This window comes from Diabrotica virgifera, chromosome 7 (genome assembly GCF_917563875.1).
Source record: "Diabrotica virgifera virgifera chromosome 7, PGI_DIABVI_V3a".
Taxonomy (NCBI): domain Eukaryota; kingdom Metazoa; phylum Arthropoda; class Insecta; order Coleoptera; family Chrysomelidae; genus Diabrotica; species Diabrotica virgifera.
Genome location: NC_065449.1, coordinates 91,095,911 through 91,113,085, shown reverse-complemented (window position 1 = coordinate 91,113,085; position 17,175 = coordinate 91,095,911). Strand labels below are relative to the sequence as shown.

Below are 17,175 nucleotides of genomic sequence, written 5' to 3'. Positions count from 1 at the left end.
CTCTACCATTTTTTAAGTACATCGAGTATTTTTGGAGTTATTATCAAAAGAAAATTAAATTCACGAAAATTTGAAAAATTCTAATTTTTTTAATCTTATTTTTTTTTCAAAAATATGCATTCTAAACCGGTCAAAATTGTTGAAGTTATTACTCATGTTAAAATAAATAAAGTTTTAAATGGGTTACTATAAATTTTAATTTTTGTGGAAATGACGTATGTTTCATTTTTCATTCTTCCCTAAAAAATCTGAAAGGGTCCTCTTATTTCCATCATAACTTGCTTAATTTTGATGCTATCGACTTCTTATATAGCTTTTTGATAGTTACCTTTAAGTACTTTATTAAAATGTTTAGTATATATATTTAACAAGGTGCATCGTTTTCCTGTTATTTAAGCTTGAATACTAAGATTTGAGTACTCGCGAAAAAAAATATACATTCAATTGCATATAACTCACTTTGTATATGTAATTAAGGATTTTTCGAATAAGGAGCTTATTTATTTTTATATTATCTTCGATTTTGGTAATAACAACTTTTTTGAAGAAACTTATGGTTTTTGAGTTATTTATGAAAAACTGCTTTAAAACATGGATTTTTTTCAGGAAAAATCGAAACTTTTGATCTTTAATAACTCAAAAACTATTAATTTATTGGAATAACTTTATATAACAAATTTTACTTATAATTTGTCGCTCTATCGATTAGTGGTATTATTTTTAATAAAATAATTTCCACCCCCGAGAAGGGGTGGCATCCCCCCCCCCCCCCCAGGGTAAAAGCGCAAGTTGGCACCATGTCACCTTTGATTCTTGAGGTATCCTCTACATACTTACCAATTTTTATGAAAATCGATGGAGGTTCAACGAAATCGGAGGTGAAAACCTTCATTGACTCCACTATACCTAAAATAGGTGGAATTTGTCGCTTGGTAATAATTTACCTGCCGATTATTTTTAATGTTTTTGTTGCTTAGATAATTATAATATATTTCTAAAAAAGAAATTTTAAAAGGAAGCTTATCATTTTATCATTATTGCATGTAACCTGTTTCGCAGTTTAGAAGGGCTCCAAGTCAGAGTTTCATTTGTAGTTAGTAACAGTTAGTAACAGTTAGTAACAGAATATCGGTCAGTCAGTGTGCTCCGTATTGTGGAATAGTTAACAGCTATATTTTTACTATTGGGTATTACTTATTATTATAAGTCATTTTTTGGATCAACGTAATCGTATTGTTTTGTTAATATAATGGTATGACCTTTGGGATCCACGGGGATCCCATAGTTATGTATAATATTAACGTTTTTAATTTTTTTACATTTGACAGGATTTTTTGTCCGAGGTTTGTTTAGAGGTCCGTTGTATCGAGGATTTACTGTACGTATTTGAAATAAGCAATTTATACATTTCACTGATCATGCATATCGTATAGATAAAGACGACACAATTCAATGTAAGACATTGATATTAATAAGATAATTACTGTATATTATATTTTTTAGTTTTCTAGTTCAACCATTTGACCTGTTACAAAACATGAATGATTTTTGGATAGGTTATATTTCTTAAAATACAGTCAAAAATGAATCAATTTATAGGAATAAAAGGCAGATTTCGAGCATATAGTTTAATCAAATCTTGACCAAGTATACTTTCGCTAACTTAGAATTCATCAGGGGCATTTCATCAAAACAGGAAGATATCCCAGCAAAATGTAGATAAAATTTGTATGGCAAGAAAGTAATTTAAAAGATTTAGCAACTAATAAATAACATTAAACACACACTGGACGAAGGACAAACAGATCATAAATTAATTAAAATTTGCCGGATACTCATTTTTAATTAATTTTTGATCTGTTTGTCCTTCGTCCAGTGTGTGTTTAATGTTATATATTAGTTGCTAAATCTTTTAAATTACTTTCTTGCCATACAAAAAATGTTATCTACATTTTGCTGGGATATATTCCTGTTTAGACGAAATGCCCCTGGTGATGCTAAGTTAGCGAAAGTATACTTGGGCAAGATTTGATTAAACTATATGCTCGAAATCTGCCTTTTATTCCTATAAATTCCATATATTCGAGCATTCAACCTATTTCTATAAAAATGTATCAGGTTTAGTCAATTCTACCAGTTCCGATAATAAAAATCAATCACTTTCAGTATTTTTTTCCAGTTGAAGATAAAAAAATATAGTCGGTAGGTAACTTTTTCCTGGTTGTGATTTAGCAGAAAATATTACTAACCGACACTATTTCATAAACTACATATTAAAAAAATACATAGTCTACAAATGGTAGTTTATAAAGTATCTAAACTGCATTTAAAGTTCGTTGGAATTATGACAATAAAACCACTAAATCATGTTTTATGAATTTTTTTTCAAAATTTCAAACTTTAAACCACTCTAGTGTAAAGTTAGCCAAATGTCGCTTGGTCATGTTTTAGACCAGGGCATTTAGCACCAAAAACACCCAAATAAATCAATTTTTAAATACAGCACCTGGAGACCTGCAGTTTTTTGCATTATGTTCAGAATGACGTCAGGAAAAAAGTCTACTATTCAAAAATGGGTGGAAATGCATAATTGCACTGTAAAGTGCATAAAATGCATCCAAAATTGCATAAATATAAAAATAAAGTCAAAATCAGTATACTAACCCTTAACTACAGAGATCCGGTATTTTTTACCGGCGGGCATTCCCAAAATGTGGATTTCGTGGTAACCTCACCACTTACAAGTTCATATATGTCTCTGTACCTCTCGGGCAGTTTGTATAACAATGCTAGTCAAAGCGTGTATTGTGTATTGTCAATATTTTCTTTTCTGGCACACATCAAAAATCTTAAGCGGTAAAAATTACCGGATGTCTGTGTTAAGTAAGTATTTTTATATGAGTACTATATTTGTAAATCTGAAATGTTTATATTATTTTTTTTTGTGTTTTTGGGGAAAAAGTAAAGAAATGGACTGTGGAAGACATGCTGGACCTTGAATGAAGGTTAAATTTAAAGATAAAAATTTTGAGGCCACTTTGCAAAAGTGGAATTGCCATTTAATTCTGTGATAGTTTTACCCCTTGCAGATTTTTTTTCATGGATGTAAAGATTTTCGTGGATGCTATTTTATATTTCCTTTGTGATTCTATGTTACGTTTATTTGTTAAAAAAAAAGTCTAAATGTTTGTCCATAGCATTTATGGCCGTTTGTTTCAATAGACCAAAAATGTTACCAAAATTCTGGTTTAATAGATTATTCTTCAAAAATCTTTTATTATATTATTAAAATCACTCATTTTACCATTTTTCCCATATCTAGAGACTCCATAAAAACACATAATGCAAAATGTTTTTGTTTTTTAGTATTAACTTTATATTTTGACTCTATTTTATAATGACCGGTAAAAAATACCGGGGGTCTGTAGTTACGTGATAATATTGGGATGTCTGTAGTTAAGGGCTAAGGAACAAAATTTATTATTTGGGGGGTTTTTGGGGTAACTGAATACGATTACGCCATCAAAACTGACCCACGGATCACCTGGTGCCCAAGGTCACGGCAAGAGACGTCATCTTCTGGAGTTTCGATGGTTTTCGATATTAAATCGATGCAAACGGATTGCTCACGGGTTTTAGGGATCGCTATAAATACGAATGTGCCATCAGAATTGACCTCCGGAGTACCTGGTGCCCAGGGTCGCTACTAAGGCACGTCATCTTCTGAAGTTTCGAGGGATTTCGGCACTAAATTAATGTAACTAGACTACTCGGGGGGTTTTTGAGGTGGTTAAACACGAAGATGCCATCAGGGCATACCTTGGGATCACCTGGTGCCCAAGGCCACTGTAAGGGACGTCATCTTCTGGAGTTTCGATGGCTTTCGGTATCAAATTGACGCAAACGGATTACTTGCGGGTTTTTGAAGTCGCTAAACACGAATATGCCATCAAAACCTACTCTCTGTGCACCTGGAGCCCAAGCTCACTGCAAGAGGCGTCCTCTTCTTGAGTTTGAGAGATTTCGGTATTAAATTAATAAAAATGGATTACTCGGGGGTTTTTGAGTCGTTAAACACGAATATGCTATCTGAAAAGACCATTGGATCACCTGGCGCCCAAGGGTCACCACTGCAAGGGACGTCATCTTCTGGAGTTTCGTGGGCTTTCGGTATTAAATTGCTGCAAATGGATTACTTGCGGGTTTTTCAGTCGCTAATAACGAATATGTCATCAAAATTGACCTCCGGAGTACCTGGTGCCCTGGGTCGTTACAAAAGCATGTCATTTTCTGGAGTTTCGAGGTATTTCGGCACTAAATTGATGTATCTGGACTACTCGGGGGGATTTTTGAGGTAGTTAAACACAGACCTTATAGGATCACCTGGTGCCCAAGGCCAATGTAAGGGACGCCATCTTCTGGAGTTTCGAGGGCTTTCGGTATCAAATTGATGCAAATGAATTACTTACGGGTTTTTGAGGTCGCTAAACACGAATATGCCATCAAAACGGACTCCCTGTGCACATGGAGCCCAAACTCACTGCAAGGGCGTATTCTTCTAGATTTTGAGAGATTTCGGCATTAAATTGATGAAAATGGATTACTCGGGGATTTTTGAGTCATTAAACACGAATATGCCATCATAACAGACCACCGGATTACCTGGTGCCGAAGGTCACTGCAAGGGACGTCATCTTCTGGAGTTTCGAGGGTTTTCGGCATAAAATGGATGCAAATGGATTACTCGCGGGCTTTTTGAGGTCACCAAACACGAATAGGCCATTAGAACAGACCCACTGTATTAAATAGTGTGTTGTTACTGCCTTCTGGTTCTAATTAATTAAAAAGACTAAACACGTCTTACTATACATTATATTTTATTCACTGGTATCCAATATCTAAACAATAACATTAATGATTCATAGCGCCTCGCCTTACTACATACTAACTTCTAATAATTATTTGTATATCTATCCATACTGATTGCTCAGCGTGTTTTTATACCTATCTGAACCATAACAAATATAGTTCAAGTTCACTCGTAATAAACATGTGATACAAACTATAAGCTATTGTTTTTATGTGTGTTCAATACCCTAAAGGTTAATAACATCATATTTAAATTATGATTTATACAGAGGGTTCATAATATACCACATCTCCGCCGTTTTTAAAAAGAAAGTCCTAAGAAGAGAAGAAGAATATCTGACGGTATATTCCTCTTTCCCTTTTAGAAAATGTTTATGGTTACCTAATATCCTGGCAGGATCGCCATGTATTAAATAGTGTGTTGTTACTGCCTTCTGGTTCTAATTAATTAAAAAGACTGAACACGTCTTACTATACATTATATTTTATTGACTGGTATCCAATATCTAACTAAACAATAACATTAATGATTCATAGCGCCTCGCTTTACTACATACTAACTTCTAATAATTATTTGTATATCTACCCATACTGATTGCTCAGCGTGTTTTTATACCTATCTGAACCATAACAAATATAGTTCAAGTTCACTCGTAATAAATATGTGATACAAACTATAAGCTATTGTTTTTATGTATGTTCAATACCCTAAAGGTTAATAACATCATATTTAAATTATGATTTATACAGAGGGTTCATAATATACCACACCACGGAGTACCTGGTGACCATGGTCACTGCAAGGGACGTCACTGTGAGATTCAAATGTCTTATGTATATATAAAATTTATACTAAATAAAATATAATATAATATAATACTATAAATCAGTACACAGAAAGCTTCCGATAAGGTTTTATACAAAGAAGCACAAGCAAGAGTGTGGAAAAAAATCACACAGACAAAAAACGAAACGTGGACAAACAAATGCAATCAACTTAACGCCTATATAGGGGGGACAAGAAACACAGAGAGCTGGAAATTCCTTAAAACGTTGAGAACAGCTACCAAAAGGGATATAATATCACCGATTACTCTGGAAAAGTGGGATGGCTATTTCAAGCAGTTACTAGTAGAAAATAGAGAAGATTTTATTAAAAACGAAGATCACGAAAGTTTCAATCTACCCATTCGGCTCACCGATTCGGTTAAGACTGGAAGAAGTACGAAATGCATGCAAATCCCTAAAAAATAGAAAAGCGTCAGGGCCTGGCGACATAGCACCAGAACTGCTCAAATACGGTAGCAACACCCTGTATGAATACCTAAGAGATCTATTTAATAGATGTATGAATGGCGAAGTCATACCAAAAGAATGGCAATTGTCTGTAATTTCTACGATACACAAGAAAGGCAGTAAAAATATATGCGATAATTACCGGGGAATATCTGTCACAAGCACCATCAGCAGAGTTTACGGAAAAATTATCAAAAATAAAATAGAAGAAGAATACAAGGACTTAGAGGCCGAAGAGCAAGCCGGTTTCCGCGCTGGCAGATCCACCACTGACCACCTATATTGTGTAACACAGTTAATAGACAAACAAATAGCCTACAATCAAGAACTGCATTTAGTGTACATAGACTTAAAAAAAGCATACGATACTGTACCACAAAGTAAACTTTGGGAAGCCCTCGAAAAAAATAACATCAGTCTGAACCTCATTAAAGCTGTAAAAAATCTATACCAACATAATATAGCAAAAGTTAAGCTAGGCAAGGAAATCTCGTCAGGATTTGAAGTGAATAAGGGTCTTAAACAGGGCTGCTGTCTATCGCCGACACTATTTAAAATATATTTAGAGCAAGTTTTGAAATCCTGGAAAAGGAAATGTAAGAATATGGGTATACCGCTAAATGATGATAACATGCTATACACTCTATGTTTTGCGGATGATCAGATTCTTATGGCCCAGGATTATCACGATATTGAATATATGACCCGAAAAATCATAGAAAAGTACCGGAACTGGGGTTTAGAAGTGAATACCAAGAAAACGGAATATATGTGCGTTGGAGGTATACAGCAGGATCTAGCGTTGGAAAATGAAATAACTATTAATCACTGTCAGGAATATAAATACTTGGGTCTTACAATTACACAAGATGGAACGTTGGACAAGAATATCCAAGAAAGGTGCACACAAGGAAGGAAAGCTATCGCATTATTGAACAAAATCCTATGGGACCAAAGTATCTCCAAAGAAAATAAACGTAACATCTATAACAGCATTGTTAAGAGCATTATAACATACAGCAGCGAAGTTTGGCCACTTAAAGAAAAATCCGAAAATATGCTCAGAACAACTGAAATGGACTTCTGGAGAAGATCTGCTGGTATATCAAGAATACAAAAAATCAGAAATACAAGAATATTGGAGATAATGGATGTAAAGCATAAAATAATGGACGATATAAAAACAAAGCAACTAAGATGGTTTGGCCACGTACAACGTATGGAAGAAGACAGATTACCCAAGCAAGTGCTACGATGGGCACCAAAAGGACGGCGGAAGAGACGAAGACCTAGGAAAAGCTGGATAGAAGGAATCCATAGGGAAATCGGAGAAAGAGGCTTGAACGAAGACATGTGCTACGATCAAGAGCAATGGCGATTGGGAATCGGAAGACGTCGTAGAACGTTATGAACCGATTATATATATATATATATATATATATATATATATATATATATATATATATATATATATATATATATATATATAATACTATAAATTTATATATTTCCAGATCGCTTTACTATATTCTCATAGGACAATGTTATTATGCATTGGCGTTATTATTGATCATCGTAATACTCGTGTTCAACAATCCCAAAAACCCAAAAGTAATTTGTTTGCATTAATTTGGTACCGAAAACTCACGCAACCTCAGAAGATAACGTGCATTAAAACCAGGTGCTAAAGTGTGTGTTCTAACGGCGTATTCGTATTTAGCAACCCCAAAAACCAGGCACCAGCTGGTCCGGTGTCTGTTCTGATGACATATTTGTATTCAGCAACCCAAAAAACCCATAAGTAATCGGTTTGCGTCAATATAGTACCGAAAAACCTCGCCCAGAGGATGACGCCCCTTGCAGTGACCACGGATACCAGGTGTTACGATGGTCTGTTTTGATCGCATGTTCGTATTTAACGACTTTTAAAACCCCCGAGTAATCCGCTTTCATCAATTTAATGAAGAAATCCCTTAAAACTTCAGAAGATGACCTGTCTTGCAGTTACCTTGGGCACCAGGTGCACAGGGTGTCGGTTCTGATGTCATATTCGTGTTTAGCGACCTCAAAAACCCTCCAGTAATCCATTTGCATCAATTAAATGCCGAAAACCTTCGAAACCCCAGAAGATGACGTGCCCTAGTAGCGATCCTGGGCACCAGGTACTCCGGAGATCAATTCTGATGGCATATAAGTACTTAGTGACCCCTAAAACCCGTGAGTAATCCGTTTGCATCGATTTAATGCCGAGAACCATCAAAACTTTAGAAGATGACGTCTCTTGCACTGACCTTGGACACCAGGTGATCCGGGGGCCAGTTCTGATGGCGTAATCGTATTCAGTGACCCCAAGAACCCCTAAAGTAATAAATTTTGTTCCTTAGTATACTGATTTTGACTTTATTTTTATATTTATGCAATTTTGGATGCATTTTATGCACTTTACAATGCAATTATGCATTTCCACCCATTTTTGAATAGTAGACTTTTTTCCTGACGTCATCCTGAACATAATGCAAAAACTGCAAATCTCTAGGTGCTGTATTTAAAAAATTATTTATTTTGTGCTAAATGCCCTCGTCATACAACATAAATATACTTAAATATTTTTACATTCATTCTTTGGTTTTTGTCTATTAGGTAGTTTAAAAATACATTAAAAATTCATTACACTGGTAATTACCAAAATAAAGAAAATATTAATGAAGTCCATTGTCTTTTTTCCAAAATGTTATACTAGTTGACTAAGTATATAGTGATATATGGTTTAAAATGGTTTACTTGCAGGGTACGTCATTTTTTAATTTTTTTTGTAAATTTTGGTGTGCAGATTTAGATGAACTTTTATTTCCAAGCAAGAAATCAATAAAAAATGTTTTTATATTGTGGTTTTCTAAATTTGGGGGAATTATTTCAGAATAGTAGGTTAACCTAATTTCATTATAATGCTGATTAAAATATTCGTTATTTATTGTCATTTTCTTGATTATTCCAAGTATTCCAAAGTGGAGCTATTACAATTTAGCTGGAGAAAGTTGATTGATAAGTGTAATAACCACTAACGAAGGTAAGAACACGGAACCAAAACAAAGGTGTTCTATGGAGAATTAGTATCAAACAGAAAGACAGGTTCATCTGAGTCCTTGATATTTCATTGTGTTGTTCATCAAGAGACGCTGAGCGGCAAGATTTTATCTTGGAAATACATAATTGCCACGTAGTACATTCTTTCACGGTTTTTGCTCTAAATTTTAAAGAACCGCTTGGATTGACACGAAATTTGGCTTACGTATAGCTTACACGTCAAATAAAAAAAGTGATATTGTGCCGATGTGTGCTTTTGCCCTGGGGGTGACTTTCACCCCCTCGTATGGGTGAGAAAATATATGTCCAAAATAAGTCCGCAAATGGGTAAACTGACTAATTTTAAGTAACTTTTGTCCTATAGAGCTTTTTCGCCAAGTCAACACTTTTCGAGTTATTTGCGAGTGAATATGTTCATTTTTCAACAAAATAACCACATTTTTAGACGGTTTTTCGCAAATAACTCAAGAAGTAAGTATTTTGTCGAAAAAAAAAACGTTGTTAGCAAAAATATAGCATATAAAAAAGTTAAAAAAAATGGTGTACGCGTTAGGTCTCTGGATCTCGTAGAACCAGAGTTATAGCCAATGAAAAATACATTCATATTCACCTAATTTCAAAAAGAATATTTCGACGTGAAATATCCAAAAAATTAAGCACTTTTTGGAGAAAACCCATTTTAACTTTTTTAAATTGTTTAAAAAAAGCTTTATTTCTGTTTTTAGAAAAAGTTTCTAGCATTAAATTTAAGCAAGTTACGCTCAAAATAAAGTTGGTCCCTTTTGTTTTGGCAAAAAAAAATCGGGAAGACCACCCCCTAATTAGCAACTTAAATGAAATTAATCGTTACCGCTCCACAAATTATTTTACTTATGTTGTGTTTATATGATCTGTAAGTTTCATCGATTCAAAGTGCTTATTTTTGAAAAAATTTGGTTTCAAAATAAAACTATTAAAAATTTTAATTTTGAAAGATATGCTTTTTTTCAAAATAACTTAAAAAAATTGTTAGAGATACCAAAAATCTCGGAAAACAAAAAAAGTCAGCATTGCCTTTCTGAATATCATGTATTTTTTTGTTTTTCTGTTTGACAAAAATTGATTAAGAATTGGTGTTTCTAAATTTGCATACATCCGTGATCAGTGACTCGTTCAACCCTTTTTAACTACAGTCCTTTCAATAATAAGGACTTTGAACTGATGAAACTTACAGATCATATAAACAATATATACACGAGTCAAGAAACTTGTGAAGTCGTAACGATTAAGTTCATTTAAGATACTAATTAGGGGGTGATTTTCTCGATTTTTTTACCAAAACAAAAAGGGACTAACTTTATTTTGAGCGTAACTTGTTTACTTTTGATGCTAGAAATTTTTTTTATAAAACAAAAATGAAGCTTTTTTTAAACATTTTAAATAAGTTTTAATGAGTTATCCCCGAAATGTGCTTCATTTTTGGTTATTTCACGTTAAAGTATTTCAATTGGAATTTGACGAATATGAACCTATTTTTCATTAGCTATAACTCTGCTTCTACTAGGTATAGAGACGTGATATATACACCATTTTTTTAGTTTTTTACAGGCTATATTTTTGCTAAGCATGTTTTTCGCCAAAATACTTACTATTTTGTCTAAAACCGTCTAAAAGCCAGGTTATTTTGTTTAAAAAATGAACATATTCACTGGCAAATAACTCGAAAAGTATTGACTTAGTGAAAAAACTCTATAGAACAAAAGTTACTTAAAATTATTCAGTTTATCCATTTCCTTACTTTCCTTACTTTGGACGAATATTTTTTCACCCCCAAAAGGGGGTGAAAACCACCCCAAGGGCAAAAGCACATATCGGCACAATATCACTTGTTTTCTTTGACTTGTTAGCTATGTGTATGCCAAATTTTATGTCAATCCAAGCAGTTCTTTAAAATTTAGAGGTTTTGCAATATTTTACCGTTAAAGAACGGACTAACGGTCATATCTACTGCCTGTTTTAGAATAAAAATCTTTGGTGATTTGGTATATTAGTGTGAAGTGTGGTGGCTTAGAAGAAGTGCCGTTTTAAAAGAATTTTGAGATTGCATGAAGACTTTAGAAAATCCAGGTAAAGAGCTTTCCAATAACCAGTGCAATTTAAATTTTGGTTTTCTAATTTAATCGGCGAACTAAATCAGCTTAACAAACGCTTGCAGAGAAAAACAAGTTGAAATCTGAGATAATACATATATATTATGTTCATGTGTAAAGTTTATATGCAACTAAAACTATTTTGAAAATGGATTAAATGGTTAATTATTTTTAAAACTATTTATTAGCACATTGATGAAATAATGCGCGACCATATTCTCAACTGCAAGAAATTTGCTGAAGATGCTGATTACAGCTATTGGATGGCAAAACATAAAGAGAGAGATTTTGTAAAAGTTTAAGTTAACTTCAAAGAATTAAAAAAATTGGCCTAACAGATGATTACAATGGTTGTAGTATGTACGTACAGGGTTATTCAGTATATTTTGACCCCCCTGTAAACTGCTTTATTTACAGAATTAGAAAAAAATGTAAAATACAAAAGTTATTCGATTTTTATATTATGATTTTTTGACATATATATATATATATATATATATATATATATATATATATATATATATATATATATATATACATTCATTTATAGTACAATCCTGAGCCTTCGATAGTAAAACTTAAACACAAACCTGAACCACGTTAACCATCCTGAACCTGTATATTGGTTCAGGATTGTTTTCCTTTTATAACTGACATATATTTTTAAACTTACAATATAAATAATTTTTTTAAACTAGTGGTGTCATCAGCGGACAAAACTGATTAACTTTTAATTCAATATGTCACTTGGAATCCGAGAGAAACCTGTTTGTAGTATGGTTCAGCATTGTATCTTTTAGTTCAGACATTTGCCACTTTGGCGCTGGAAACAATTTCTCGAATATACATGATCTTTATGTATATATCACAATTAATACCATCCTGATCCATACCATGTGGCAACATTGCTTTGTCGTTATTTTGTCTAAAGATTCGGCGAATTCTATTTTTAGCCAGACAGATTTGTTAATAGGTATATATATTATATACTTTAGTTTTGCAACTTTGCAAGATTCGTTTGTTTTGGTTCAGGAACGTCGCTGTGTGCGCTCGATGTAAAAGTGAATATGAATAATAAAGGACGTTGTAAATTGATTTTAACTATTTAGAATGGGAAATAAGCCACAATATTATTAAAAAATGATTTTTATTAACGTTTCGACGCCCAAATCGGGTGCCGTTGTCAAAATACAAAATACTATTAATATAAACAAAAATGTTGTTGCTTAGTAAAAAAATTCTTCTAATAATTTATTTAATTTGACTCATTTATATCGGCAATTCAGATACATATGATACATTTTAAAGTAGAAGACTTTAAAATGATATTGCCAATATTTATGAGTTGCGTTCCTGGGACGACTTTACTGAAAGATAGTTCATTCGATTACATGAAATCAACCCCAACTCAAGAATATCCGTCACAAAAAATCATAGCATGTGATCTGTCTTTAAAAAGACAACCACATGCAACGGTGACATTAAAATTCTCGCGTTAGAGATCTCATAGTAAATCACGAGGGAAAACCAGGAAAAACCTCGTGATACTATCCCGACATCGTAAGTATTTGGTCTTACATTTAATTTACTCTCAAAATTAATACCAAATTCTGACTTTACTATAATTTTGTTTAAATTATAAATAATATCAATAATACATGGGTATATAAGTAATACTAAAATATAAAATATGTACTAACTCGACTATTGACTTACTAATTGTGGTATTTTCTTTCTTTTGACTTCCTCTTTCAGTATGGGTATCCACATCCTACTGCATTCCACCGAGGAATTTGCGACACAATTGGTTTCGTTTAGCATAATTAGAGCCGCTTCTTTGATTTTTCTCTTTTTACTGTCTGTTTCTTTCAGGATTTTTTAAATAATATTGTGGCTTATTTCCCATTCTAAATAGTTAAAATTGTAAAAATGCCACAAGAAAATAGCTTCAGAACAACGTTGTAAATTGATGGTTGATATGTGTTTGTAAGTTAGGTAAAGTTTAGTTATACAGAAGGGATTAAAATAAATTCTCACTTTGAGAATAATGGTTTAAGGATTAAATGTATATTAAATTTATTTCTAGACAAAACATAACAGAAAATTTAAATCTTATTAACAAAACAAAAACAACTTTGACATTTATTAATGTCAAAGGAACAAAATTGGGAACAAAAAAATTGAAGAAAATTGCTCCATGGGAAGCCGAGAAAATGCAATTTTTTTTAACATATACCGATTTTGAACGTTGACATTCCATTTTCTCCAACCTGATGTTTTATTGAAATTTTGGTATTTTTGGTATTTTTCACTCGTAATACCGATAGTTTTTATTATTATAATATATGTTATGAGTCTTTTGACGATATGAAAATTTGTGCGGAGAAAGAGAACCGAAATAGAAAGGTGATGATTCGAAAATTACCATCCTATTATGTATATCTTCGCCGTACATGCCGGTCAACTTTGACCGGTTGTATCTCAGGAACCACTCATCGCAATTAAATAGTTTTTCTTTTAAAAGAAGCGTCCTGCCGCTTTCTTCCCAAGACCGTTTTCATAATTTAATTTAATTTAATATTTTCCGAGATATTATATTTGTTTTTAAGGCAAAAAATTGTTTATAATTTTAAAATATTCCAAAGGCCGCTCAAATAGTCCAATTTCAATTCTGTAAAGTACATTAGATAGGTATAGTGCCATTTTATACAAAAATCATAGTTATTCTTATGCATCATAATTACTGTGGTTATTATGGCGACCCTAAATTTTTAATTAACAATTTAATTGTTGCTAAACTGTAAAAGCTCTTTTGGTAGATAGATCTATTTATTGATAAATAATTACTAACCTAAAATTTTAGTTGAAATTAAAAATTTTGTTGAAAAAAACCAGCATTTTCCGAAAAAAAATTTCGTCGAAGTAAATCGAGAAAAATCTGTCTCTATGCAGAATTTCATTACGGTGAATTTTTATTTGGGTGTTTTTGGTGTAAAGTTAAAATCTTTGGAATTGTAGTGCAAAGATTGAAAAAACACGATTTTCGGGCGCCATTTTGTTTATAGAAAAGTAGCACACTGTCTGTGGACTTTGCCTACCTATATTATTAATATATAGGATCATAAGATTCGATTCCAGCAATAAAATTGCTGGTAAATAACTTTTCCCAAAAATTGCTTATTCTCCGATAATCTGCCCAGACTATTCTTGCAGTTCTCAAATTTAAATATTCTACTAAGAAAGAGCCATCCACATAATATATGTGAAGAATTGGTTGACAGCAAGCAGCGTGAGAACGATTCGTTAATATTTGAAGAAGTGGTTGATAGAGCGGATCACGGGAATAACGTTTCTTCAATATCATTTGAAAAACCGGTTGAAAGAGAGAAGCGCGAGAAGGACGAATCCCTAATAATAAAGAAACTCTTAAATTTTGATAGTAAACAAAAAAGTGAACAGACAAGCAGCAGTTCTGTAGCTAAAAGGATATCATCTCTTGTTTTAGAAGAGAAGGTAATAACTCAATTAAATTACGATCATCATCATCATTCAACCCGGATCTATCCACTGCTGGACATAGGTCTCCCTCAGTATTTTCCATGCATTTCTGTTTTGTGCTGTTTGCATCAAATTTTTGTCGATCCGTTTTATTTCTTCAGACCATTTGGTTGGCGGACGACCTCTACTTCGATATGCTTCTTGTATTGGTCTCCAGTGTATTATTTGCTGTGTCCATCTGTTATCCGACATTCTAGCTATAGGTCCAGCCCAGTTCCACTTTAGTATGGCATCCGTCACTCCTCTTCTCCGTCTTATCTCCCTGTTCGTAATTCGATTCCTACGAGAAATGCCTAACATTGAGGCTCCATTCCATGGCTTTAAATTACGATATAAGCAGTATAATATGGCATCCAAAACAATTTGGTACTTTACGTTTTCCTAAACTCCAATAATTGTCAAACTAATAATCTGTGAGAAAGCCTATAACGTAAGGAAAGAAGCAGAATTGATTTTAATCCATTAGACATGACATACCCTGGTAAGATTGTTTTGTCGTTTACGGCTCGTAAGACGGTTTTTTGTGTCCAACAAAACAAACCAAACTCAGCTGCATGTATAAAAAGCCTATATGACAAGTCGTAAATGACGAAATAACTTGGTCACAAGATTCTGTGTCTAATAAGTTAAAATCAATTATGATTATTTTTTTAATGTTACTTTACTTAAATCTTTCCTATTTCTTTTAACGTGTTCGATTCATTGTACATTTTTTTAGCCACTTGTTGAAAAAACGTTGAGGAAAAATTACAAAGATCCAAGGGATTTTTGCTTCTATTGCGAAAAGGATGTACAATCTCATTTTGCTAGACATATTTCTAAATGGCACTCAGAAGAAATTGAGGTAGTTAAAATATTATGTCATAAAGTTAATTTGAAAGAGAGACGATTGTCTTTATCAAACTTAAGAAGGGAAATTTTATCAGAAATCGGGCAGACGCCGCATTAAGACCTGTTAAAGGACAAACCTTACTGATAAGTCGTCAAGTGCAGATATATATCTACCGTGCAAGTATTGTTTGGGATACTATAATAAAAAATGTTTACTTAAGCATACCAAAATTTGTCCGTCTAATAATTATGATAAGGATAATAATAGAAGACAAACGTCCCAAAGCGACGGACAAACTACTTTGTTTCTACACCATTTTCTTAAACATGACGATTTATTAAAATCAAAAAAAAATTCAGGATGCACGCAGATGACATAAATATTATTGCCAAAAAAGATCCCTTAATTTGTCAGTATACATATTTGTACATAAAAGGCCGTCAAATTAAAGGCAATATGGATTTGGTAAGAAAGAATATGCGAAGACTTGAAAAACTCTTACACTTTGCAAGACTACAAAATCCAGAGATTAAGAAACTTATAGGTATTCCTCGCCTAAAGCATTTTCAACTAATAATTTTTGGAGTTAATAAACTGGCAAAATATAATCCAGAAACAGAAAATTATGAGTCACCAACGTTGGCCATAAATTTTGGGACACTTATAAAAAAAATCTTGCTACTTAGCAGATATTAATCTTGTTCAGATTGAGGACACAAGCGATGAGAGAAAAGACCTTAAAATATTGAAAAATCTTATAGAATCCCAATGGTGCAATGAAGTTTCTGCACAAGCATGTACCAACTTCAATCAGAATAAATGAAACAAGGAAGAACTTCTGCCGCTTACTAACGACCTCAAGAAACTTAACATTTTTTTGCAAACAACTGCAGAAGAATTATTTGACAAATTGAAATCAGATGAGTATGATTTTAAGACCTATAATTCATTAAAAGACACACTGTATGCGCAAGTCATTCTTCTTAACAGACGAAGACCAGCAGAGATGACTCAGCTAAAGATCCAAACGTTTAAATGTATTAATTTAGGGGGTGAAAATGCTCCGAATTCGAAAAATGTTTAACTCAAGCTGAAAAATATTTATTAAAAACTTACAGTCGTTTAGTTATAGGAGGTAAGCGTGGAAGAGGAGTAACCATGTTGTTATCACTATCAATGAAAATGCATTTCGATTATATTTTACACTGTAGAAATAGCTTTGTAATTGAAAGTGACTTTGTATTTCACACCACTGGAAGAGGATTTGTTGATGGAACTAAAATTACTCATAAATATGCCAAGAAATGTCAGTGCGAGTATAACAGCAACAATACTTTGAAAGCATTTGGCCACCATTACTCAACTTCTCCAATTTTACAATAATGATATGGAGCAATTAAGCAAATT

At 32.9% G+C, this 17,175-nt stretch overlaps 1 protein-coding gene across 2 annotated transcripts in view; it reads left to right on the top strand.

The window, feature by feature from the left end:
* Positions 1 to 8,858: 8,858 nt before the first annotated feature.
* Positions 8,859 to 17,175, top strand: part of LOC126887829 (major royal jelly protein 3-like) — a 175,141-nt gene continuing 166,824 nt past the window's right edge. Inside the window, exon 1 of one of the 2 annotated variants that reach the window (XM_050655697.1) lies at positions 8,859 to 8,953. In XM_050655697.1, the coding sequence (XP_050511654.1) occupies positions 8,938 to 8,953 (16 nt within the window). In that variant the 5' untranslated portion in view covers positions 8,859 to 8,937. Of the gene's footprint in view, positions 8,954 to 11,225; positions 11,356 to 17,175 lie in introns of those variants that run through there. The other variant, XM_050655696.1, reaches the window with a different exon arrangement.